General features: G+C 35.5%; 1 protein-coding gene across 1 annotated transcript in view; it reads left to right on the top strand.

Annotated features, from left to right (window-relative positions):
• The window catches only part of TRHDE (thyrotropin releasing hormone degrading enzyme), a 443,586-nt gene extending 434,668 nt beyond the window's left edge, over positions 1 to 8,918 (top strand). Inside the window, exon 19 of the mRNA XM_024122728.2 lies at positions 8,775 to 8,918. Coding sequence (XP_023978496.2) covers positions 8,775 to 8,918 — 144 coding nt within the window. The remainder of the gene's footprint in view (positions 1 to 8,774) is intronic.
• The last annotated feature ends 2,537 nt before the right edge of the window (positions 8,919 to 11,455 follow it).

Genomic DNA, 11,455 nt, shown 5'->3' on the forward strand with positions numbered 1-11,455 from the left:
TGCCGCGAAGCGGCTGGGCCCGTGAGCCATGGCCGCTGAGCCTGCGCGTCCGGAGCCTGTGCTCCGCAACGGGAGAGGCCACAACAGTGAGAGGCCTGCGTACCGCAAAAAAACAAACAAACAAAAACTCATAATCTTATCTTTAGAGTACTTTTAGCTTTTTTTTTTTATTGAAATGTAGTTCATTTACAATACAGTTCAGGTGTAAAACATAGTGATTCCATAGTTTTATAAATTACACACCATACAATGTTATTAAAATATCATTGACTATATTCCCTGTGCTGTACATTATGTCCCTGTGACTTATTTATTTTATAACTAGTATTTGTACCTCTTAATCCTCTTCACTTCACTCCACCCTCCTCCCCTCTGACAACCACTAGTTTTCTGTATCTGTGGCTCTGTTTCTGCTTTGTTATACTTTTTCATTTTTTTTTTTTTTAGATTCCACATATAACTGAAAACATACAATATTTGTTTTGCTATATCTGACTTATTTCAGGTAGCATAATACCCTCTAGGTCCATCCTTGTTGTTATAAATGGCAAGATTCCCTTTTTTTTTTTTTTTTGGTCTGAGTCATATCCCATTGTATATATAAATGCCACATCTTCTTTATCCTTTCATCTGTTAATAGACACTTAGGCTACTTCCATTTCTTGGCTATTGTAAATAATGCCACAGTGAACACAAGGGTGCTTATATCTTTTCCAATTAGTGTTTTTGTTTTCTTTGGAAAAATACTCGTGAGTGGAATTGCTGGATCGTATGATAGTTCTGTTTTCTCCAATTGCCACCAACAGTGCATGAGGGCTCCCTTTTCTCCATGTACTCACCAACACTTGGTATTTCTTTATTTTTTGTTGATAGTCATTCTGACAGGTGTGAAGTGATATCTCATTGTGGTTTTGATTTGCATTTCCCTGATGCTTAGCAATGTTGAGCATGTTTTCTTGTACCTGTTGGCCATCTGTATGTCTTCTGTGGAAGAATGTCTATTCAAGTCCTCTGCCCATTTTTTAAATGGGTTTTTTTTATATTGAGTTTTATAAGTTCTTTGTGTATTTTGGTTATTATCCCATAATCAAGCATATCATTTGCAAATATCTTCTCCCATTCAGTAAATTGCCTATTCATTTGTTGATGATTTCCTTTTCTGTGCCAAAGCTTTTTAGTTTGATGTGGTCCTATTTGTTTATTTTTGCTTTTGTTGACCTTGCATGAGGAGACAGATCCAAAAAATATTGCCAAGACTTATGTCAAAGAGTGTATGTTTTCTTCTAAGGGTTTTATGGATTCAGGTCTTACATTTAAGTCTTTAATCCATTTTGAATTTATTTTTGTATATGGTATAAGAACATAGTCCACTTTCATTCTTTTATATATAGTTGTCCAGTTTCCCAATACTATTTATTCAAGAGACTGGTTTTCCTCCATTGTATATTCTTGCTACCTTTGTCACAAATTAATTGACCAGATGTGCGTGGATTTATTTCTTTTCCACTGATCCACGTGTCTGTTTTTGTGCCAGTACCATATGTTTTTATTACTATATCTTTGTGGTATAGTTTGAGGTTAGGATGTGTGATACCTCTAGTGTTGTTCTTCTTTCTCAAGATTGCTTTGACAATTCAAGGTCTTTTGTGGTTCCACACAGATTTTAGGATTATTGGTTCTAATTCTGTGAAAAATGCCTTTGGTATTTTGATGGGGATTGCAGTGAATCTGTAGATTGCTTTAGATAGTATGCACATTTTAACAGTATTAATTCTTCTGATACATAGCACTGTATATCTTTCCATTTAATTATGTTGCATTTAACTTCTTTCATCAGTGTTTCATAGTTTTCAGAGTACCTGGTCTTTCATGTTCCTTGGTTAAATTTATTCCCAGATATTTTATTCTTTTTGATGCAGTTGTAAATGGAATTGTTTTCTTGACTTTTCTTTCTGATAATTCAGTATTAGTGTATAGAAATGTTGCTGACTTCTATATATTAATTTTGTTTCTTGCAACTTTATTGAATTCATTTAATCTAATAGGTTTTGTTTGTTTGTTTTTGTGGAGTCTTTAGGGTTTTCCATATAGTATAATGTCATCGGCAAACAGTGAAAGTTTTACTTCTTCCTTTCCACTTTGGATTCTTTTTATTTCTTTGTCTTGTCTGTTTGCTGTGGCAAGAACTTCCAATACTATGTTGAATAAAAGTAGCGAGAATGGGCATCCTTGTCTTGTTCCTGATCTTAGAGGAAATGCTTTCATTTTTCACCATTGAGTATGCTGTTAACTGTGGCCTTGTCATATATGACCTTTATTATGTTTATGTATGTTCCCTTTATACCAATTTGTTGATGGTTTTTATCATGAATGGATACATAATTTGTTCTCAAGTTCTTTATATAGTTGTATTATGGGCATGTCATAGGAGGAGGTGAGTTCAGGGTCTTTCTATGCAGCCATCTTGATCCTGCCTCCAGTTTAGTCTAGTGTACTTTTTTTTTTTTCAAAGAGTACGATAACCTGTGATAGGTACCCTTAACACAGTAGACAATAAATGAAATGAGAAATCTTTCCAACTCACTGATACATAGTGTTCTTTGCCTTGGGTCATGAGTCAAGTAATTATGCTTGTGGTACAAAGATTATGACATTCAAAAGAACAACTTGATGTTTTATTTTAATACTCACATGAGAAAATGCTAATATTTTGGGAGCATTTTTGAGAAATTTGGCTCAGTTTCTAGGAATGAAAAAGGATAATGCCGATGTCAATTTTGACTGACCAGACCAAAGGATCTGTGTGACTTAACTGCTAATACCCAAGTTTTTCCTGCAGTTCTATTTCTTTTGGTAAGATCCTTCTTCCTTACAGTGATCTAGGTTGCTTTAAAATTAAAACTTTTAGGGAATTCCCTGCCAGTCCAGTGGCTGGGACTCTGTGCTTCCACTGCAGTGTTCGATCCCTGGTCAGGGAACTAAGATCCTGCAAGCCACGGGGTGCGGCCAGAAAAACAAAAAGTAAAATTGAAAGTTTTAAAATGTTTCTTTCTCTGGCTTTATATTGGAAATATAATAGTAATTCCTAAATATAATTTTAGAGGGCTCTCTTTAGACCTCTTTGAAACACTGTGAGCCAAATCAGGATGCATTTGATGGCATCCCATAGCCATAGCTCTTTGCACCTCCCTGACTCCCTAGGGAAATGGCCTTGAATGGCACTAAGACAACACAGGTCACTTGGAGCCCTTGAAAAGGATTCTTAAAAAATATGTGTAGTAGTATTTCCTAAATAACTGCCTGCTTTAACATTAAGACTTTTTTTTAATCTTTCAAGGTATGGAGAAGCATTGTTTTTGAATTCCAAACTTATCAGTGGAGTTACAGAATTTCTTAATACTGAAGGTGAACTGAAAGAGGTAAATATTTTCAGATGAGTTCTAATGCTTTTCTTTTATAACCATATGAAATTATACATTTACTTCAACCATTTCTTTCCAATAAAGTCATACCCATTCCTTTGAAGCACGTGCGCCCACGCACACACCCATGCTAAAGACTACACCATTCATTATTTGCAAAGGTATTTCTAACATATTAGTATTTAATATTAAATTCCCGTGAGAGGTGCTTGAATGCAATGATTCTCAAGTTGGGAGACTCCAAATACACTCCAGAAATCTTTGATCCAATCAGCTACCCCTCTATTGATTCTGTGAACCCAGTTTGGGATCCTTGGAACAAAAAAAACTATCCTGTCACAATGACTCAGTATTTGGATACAGAGGACCAAGGGTGCTATTGAGGTACAGAACTTGAGATTCATTACTTTGTGGTCAGGTCTACACAAAGAATGATAATTGGATATGGTAATAATGCTTCATGCTATTTGGTTTGTTAAATGGAATAAATTCATACATTTGGACGGAAGTGTATCTGGCAACATATATTGATATTAACAGTTCGTTTAAAATTCTGCTAGATACAATCACAAGTGAATTTCATTGATGAAACTGAACTTATTTTTTAAGGACTAGTGTCCAGTTTGCAGAGCATCTAACATTTTCTTTTTTCTCTGTTTTATGTCTTTGGAAATTTAAACCAGCTAGTTTTGTGACCATTAATTCACATCTCTAATAGTTAGGGGTATGAAATGGGGGGTGGGGTAAGTAGGTAGGAGGAAGGAACAAAATATTTGACTGATTAAAATGAGTTCGGCTTCAAACATTTATTGCTTTTTAGTCTGCTGCTCAACTCCATTATAAAATATAGCTGAGATTTGGCATTGAGAATCACAGTTTCTTCAGTTTTCACTGACAGAATGCCCTGTGCTGTGACCCAGAGCTCATCCCATTGAGCAGGATTCTCCCAGAAGCATCCACCCTGGCACCATCTCTAATATCTCCTAATATTGTCCAATTTTGTACGGTCATCCCCCACGCACTCACTTGGATTCTTTCACACCATGAGCTAAGCTAAGCTAAGTCTCTGATTGTAAGGATTTGAAATTCAATTTTTATCCCTATGTGTGTTCCCAGCGCTGAAGAATTTGAAAGCCCTAGCACATGTTTTACTGTATTTTTTATTTTTAATGAAGGAAGCTAAAAGGGAAGGAATTCTTTCATATCCATAGGAAAGAGAAAGAAAGAACAATTGAGCTAATGAGTTTATGTATTTAAATGAAGTAGTTTTAATTCTTTGATTTTACATTCAATAATCAGAATGAAAGACTCATTTAGTGGCAACCTGTGCAGTCATTGAAGTGAACACAGAAGTGAAAGATCTCGCCTCTCCTCCCCTCTCCGCTTCCCTCCTTTTAGCTCCCTTCCTTCTGCCGTCTTCCTCTCCCCTTTTGCCTCTCTCCTGTTCTCTCTCCCTCTTCTTCTGTTCTCTAACTCTATCTTTCATGTTTTCCTTGCTTCGGTGTAATACCCAGCTCATGGAAAAACATCTGTTAAATGGACATTTAAATTGATTTTATCATATGATGGCCATTTTACTTTACATATTTCACTTACATACTTAATTTTTTACACTTGACTTAATTGCCATTTGAAATGTTCCAAGATACCCCTATAATGAAAGGTGCCATTTGAAAACTGAAACTCAACTGTGGCTTTTATTCCATTATCTGCAAAGCAGCTAACTTCACAATACAGGCTCTCTGTAGCCTGAGTGATGAATCCCTTCATGACACAGATGCTCGCACTGACTTTCTCGTTTACCAACTGCTGCCTGAGGTTTTTCCATACTTTTATTACCTAATCATCGACTGTAGGATTGTGGACCACTATTGTTGGGTGGGAGGGGGGTTAATTTGTATTGCCGATAACCCCCTTCCATAAATATAAAGGAACTGAGGAAGTTTCAGTCTCACTTTCCCATAACCAATGAGCCTCGTAAGCAGAAAAACCAATATGCTCCCTTTGGATATAGCATATTCTTATTTTCAGAAGTTTATAGATCAAAAGTGAATCGACATCTTTATGAATTCTGAAAACTAATTTGAGATTGTAATGATCCCCATCAACTTTAGGGGCATTCAGCAGAGAAGACACTTACCTTGTTCTATGGTCCCTTCCCCAAAACTACATTCTAGTACCTGAAACTGGCAATTTCCTTCTAATTACATAGCTCTAGCAATTTGAACAATATTTCTCCATGAAACAGTACATCACTTCCTTAATTTTAAACTAATGGAAGTACAACCTCATGGAACCTCAGAGGCCCTTGCCATTTTTCCATACTAATGCCCGTTCAGCAATCCTCTTCAGCACTCATTTTTTTGGCCTCTTGAACCTTATATACAACACTGTTGTAAAAGAACATAGATCCTGTGCATTACAGACATCCCATTTACAGTTTTAATGTTGAAAATATAAACCTCGGGCTTCCCTGGTGGCGCAGTGGTTGAGAGTCCGCCTGCCAATGCAGGGGACCTGGGTTCGTGTCCCAGTCCGGGAAGATTCCCACATGTAAATTAACAAACATGTCTAGAAATTTTATGCTAAGGAGAACAGGGAACACAAACAACTCTGACATCTTACTAAATGTTATTTTATAAAACTGTCTAAAGTAAATACTAAAATACTAAATGTTTTTCAAATACGAAAATGTTTTTTAATAGAGAAATTAACAAACATGTCTAGAAATTTTATGCTAAGGAGAACAGGGAACACAAGCAACTCTGACATCTTACTAAACGTTATTTTATAAAAATGTCTAAACTTGCAACATTTTCAAATAAAAGCATAAGATGGCATAAATATTTAGGAAGCACAATAATAAAAACTAATAGCAGCAGAACATCTACCAAAGAGCTGCCAAAATAAGCAAACTGGAATGCCAAATGCCTTCCATCTACCCCATGCCCTCTAAAGTGAGGCAGGGGTCTGGAAGGTGCTGTGATCATGCCCCAGGATCAGTCAGATGGCTGCTCTGACCACAAGTTTGCCAGAAGAGTTGTAGAGGAGTATGAGGCATAAGAAGATCAATTTACGACAACTATGGAAAGTGGGCCACATGTGTTCTGATGAATAAGCTACTCGTAAGATGCATGTGAGTCACCCCAAGCTCTGTGAGCTCACAACAGAAGTATTTAGTGCGCTTAAATAGTGATTTAAGGAATGAATCCCTAGAGAACCCCCAGCTACATTTTCTACTGAGACTTCTCTTGCAGGATAATCTGACCTACTATCTTTGTGTCAATAACACATTCAGAGTCAATCCCATAGTTTGCCTTTGAGGAAGACTTAAGAGTTTTACTTCATGTGTTCAGGCTGGCTGTCTACCTTGTCAAAAGGCCAAGAGCACACTCCACAGAGTCAAAGTTGACAAAGGGTCATTTATCACTATTTGGCATATTCGTTCAGTGACTGCCTAGGAAAATGTGTAACAATGTGGAACATAGTTTAAAAAAAGTAGATGTAATTTTTTTTCCTGATTGACCTGTAGTATGTAAATAATGCCACTGTCATGCACAGATGTAATGTACAAATGTACACTGTAATGTACATATTTTTGTAATAAATTAAAATGCAAAATTCAAAATATAGATCAAAATGTACTATTTGTTGCTTTAGGAATATAGATTGAATGAATCTGAACATAAATATATAAATACAAATGAATCACTGGATTAGTCAGTTAAGTTTAAAAATATGATTCAAATGCTTTCATTAGACTTCCTTTTTATCTATGTGTACATGTCACAGGTATATGTGTGTGGCACAGTGCCTAGAATACTGAAGGTATTCAATAAATTCTAGTCTTTCCCTTCATTCTCTTTCTTTTGTATGTGTAAATCTGGTCAGGTGTCAGATCAGTTTTAAGGATAGCACTGATAAATCTGTTACATAATACATTGAATATTTTGCATATTATTAAAGCATAGTGAATTTGAAGTCTTATAAAGAACATAGCTCTGAGATATGGTTATCCACTGCTAATGCTGCAGGGCACCAGGTTTTGTAGGAAAGTAGAGGATAAACTTTGAAAAAAACCATCAGTATCATGTAATCAAAGTAATACTGTCATAAACAAACCAAGCTACCCATGAACCAATTTCTAGATTAATTCAGAAAGGTATAATTAACTCCATTTTAATGACTCCCCTGCCCACGTATCTCCTTATCTCTGAGTCAAGCTTGATGACGTTTCTCTCCTGGCATATTCTCCATGTAGTGCCCACCATGTGATGAATCACACCCCACACTAATTACACAGTATAACACTTCTGTGTTGCAAGTTGATTTTTCACATTTGTCTATTAGCATTGCAATTGTTGGTTGGTTGCCAGTTTCTTAAGACATATCAAACAGAGAGAAAAACTGCTAGTATTTAATCTTGAAATAAAATCCTTGAGCATTCCCAGAGTATGTGGACTCTCTAGAGAAAATCTTCTATCCATAAAATTATGACAAAACATTTAAAAATTATAACTTTTTAATTAAAGTTCAAATTCTCTAGCTAAATGAATCGACATTCCTCCTTCATTCTTTCTAAATCTAGTTACTCAGGTGATTGCAGTGTCATTTATCATCCAGTTTTCATAGTTTTTTTTTTTTTCATTACTTTTTTTTCCACTGCCCAATAACCTTGATATTTCTTTGCTATCAAAGATAGTGTCAGGCAGTCATACTATTTATTTAGAGAAGATGAATAATTTTCTAAGCACAAAAAGTTAACTTTAATCCTTATATTCATTTTTAAGGCTATTTAGTACGTTAGATAGCTTTGTTATTAGAACTAGTCTTTACCACAATCCCATCAACCTATTATGAAAAGACAAATTAAATATGTCTATTTTAATATTTATTTATGAAACAAAAAGCTGAATTTGGAGCTATTTAAACTGTAATGTCCACTCTTTTTTTCCTTTCAGTTCCAAAAGAAATTACATTACACCTAGTGGACACAATCTGTTTTATTCCATTTCATTACTAAGCTCACTCCACATATTAAATATACCTTCTGTAGTGACTGTGACACGTTTCTTCAAATAGATTCTTGTTTATATGTGTTGGACATGAGTTCTTTTGAAGACATGTGTATTTGCCATTTTTAAATTATATTTTTTATTGAAACGTAGTAGAAATACAATATTATGTTAGTTAGTTTCAGGTATACTATATAATGATTTGACATTTGCATACATTATGAAATGATCACCATGATAAGTCTAGTAACCGTCTGCCCCCATACGAAGTTATTAGAGTATTACTGACCATATTCCTTATGCTGTCTATTTACTATTTTAATATTTCTATTTCCAGCTAAGGAACTTCATGAAGAGCTATGATGGAGTAGCTGCTGCCTCTTTCTCAAGAGCCGTGGAAACTGTCGAAGCCAATGTACGCTGGAAAATGCTTTATCAAGATGAGCTTTTCCAATGGTTAGGAAAAGCTCTGAGACACTAATGTGTGTCTCTTAAAAGCAATTCGACTCAGAATTTTGTGAGAAGACCTGCTTTGTGTGGAATGAGGAAAACGGCCAGATTTTCAGTGTTAACGTGTGGGAGGAAATTTTTTTTTAATTTTTGGTTTGGGGGGATTTTTTTTTTTTTTTTTTTTTTTTTGCGGTACATGGGCCTCTCACTGTTGTGGCCTCTCCCATTGTGGAGCACAGGCTCCTGACGCGCAGGCTCAGCGGCCATGGCTCACGGGCCTAGCCGCTCCGCGGCATGTGGGATCTAACCGGACCCGGGCTCGAACCCGTGTCCCCTGCATTGGCAGGCGGACTCTCAACCACTGCGCCACCAGGGAAGCCCGGGGGGATTTTTTTGTTTCATTCATTCTGTTTTGTTTCGCTACTGGGTGTTCTTCTCTAAAGAAACTCTTGCAAGTGCAACTAGCCATGACTGCTTCAGCTATACATTCCTCACTGTACAGGACCAAATATGATAGTGGTGCATGTTGACGTTGCAGTCAGTATGGAAAAAACATATTCAGAATATTTTGTGCATGGTTGTATGGTCCTGCCTGTGTTCTAGCATGCTTATTTAAAATGTCCAATGTTGTATGTGAGTATATGTTACATTGGGATTGACATTATGCAAAAGCACAAAGATTATCTGTGACAATCAGTGATGCAATGAAAGAAAAACTAAAACGGAATTATATTCTTAGTCCTGGGCAATGTGAGAAGTGAAATAGCCCTTTAAGTGATTGGTGTCACTTATTTCAGCACTTGGATTGTCTTGCAATGATTATTGTACTGCTAACTCATTTTCTTTGAGTTAAAGCTGTGTATACATTAAAAAACGCATATAGATAGCATATGCATATGTATATGTACATAGGGAGGCCCCATATGTATATAGTATGTTGTACACTGCATTTGTGCAAAGACTCTCTTCAGCTCAAAGAAAATTTATCTCTTTTTATAAGCTTATGCAAACTTTGGAAAGGCTTCAAATAATTTATCTCAACACTATCCTTCCTGACAATTTCCTGACTAAATTTCTCAACTGTTATAGATTTTTTCATCTACTTCCTGAATGGTCTATTCTATACATAAAAATGAATTTAAACAAAATTTATGTACAAACGCTCTTCTAATTTTCCTAAGTGGCAACCTCACATCATAAATATAGATTCTGTCATCATTTTGGTCCAGCTTCCTATTGGATAAAACAGTTATGGATACTTAATGATTATCAATCAATCAGTGCTGAGAAAGTGTTTCTTTTCCATCTTCTTTGTTTCTCCAGCTCATGTTGGGTGGTGCAGAGAGTTAAAAACTCTTCCTGTGTGTTGATCTTTGTGTCTGTGTGAATCTAATCTCCCATTAAGCGACCATACCTCAAATGGATTCTTATGACCTTTGATGCCAGGTGTGCCATTCGTTAAGATGAAAAGTTTCTTTTCTTCAGCAAAGCTTTGCCTTTAGTATTGACAGACAGCTCTGTTCTACCTGGGAATTTTTAATAGTCTTTCTCTGGCTGTATTGTGGAACACAAGTGTTTTTAAATGGTATTCTCACGCAGTAGGCCAGCTCGCCAAACATTGCTTAGATGCTCAAAAATGAACATATTTTGTTTACCATTATGAAATGCCGATACAACTAACTGTATATAAGCCAAATGTTTGTGGACCACTTTATGTTTTCCTGAGGTTTTCCGCTCCTCTACATCTTCTTGCAAATCATTGAAGGAAATGTTCTAACTCTAATTAATAGTCACTGAACATTGGGAAAAAAAGTAGGTATTTTAGAAACTGGAGCCATAGATTTATTATAGGTTTGTAGTAAAGAGGAACAATTTAATAATCCATAGAACAAGTATCACCTAAGGTTGAATTTTATCTTTTTAGCAATTAACATCTATTACTCATACCTAAATTTTTCAGCCCTTCAATTAATAAATATATGAATTTTAGATACTCTATGTGTTGTTAATAACACAGAGTAATGCTTAGTATAAAATCTAAAAGTCATGCCACCTATCTGAAGTGATGAAATTTAATATAATTTCAAATATGTGTGAAACCCTTAAGGGGTAAGTTCTGAAACATAACAATAATAAAGATCACACTGTCATGCAGGTTCAAAACATGTACTGTATCACCTTTGGATTCATGTAATAGAAAAGATAAAAAATTAGAGGTGGATGTCTTATTTTGTGTCATGAATTACTGAAAACTCTTAATAGTTGTGACATTCTTTTGAATGAAATCACCATTTCCAGCTTTGAGTTAGAAGGGCTTTTATAGGTCTTTCTTTTTTCCTCTGCACTGTTAATAATCTTAATCCTCTTTCAGTATTTTAGTGGCCTTGAACAACTGGTTTAGCTATGATGTCAAATCCTAAGTGTATAATTATGTGCAATGTTCAATACCTCAATACTTGTTCAACAGTATAGTGTTATCAATGGCATTGAGATGGAATTTTTGTTCTACATATTTTTCAATAATGTATCCTTTCCAATGTTGAAGATTATATCAGGCATTAACATTTT

Source organism: Physeter macrocephalus, chromosome 6 (genome assembly GCF_002837175.3).
Source record: "Physeter macrocephalus isolate SW-GA chromosome 6, ASM283717v5, whole genome shotgun sequence".
NCBI classification, from domain to species: Eukaryota; Metazoa; Chordata; class Mammalia; order Artiodactyla; family Physeteridae; genus Physeter; species Physeter macrocephalus.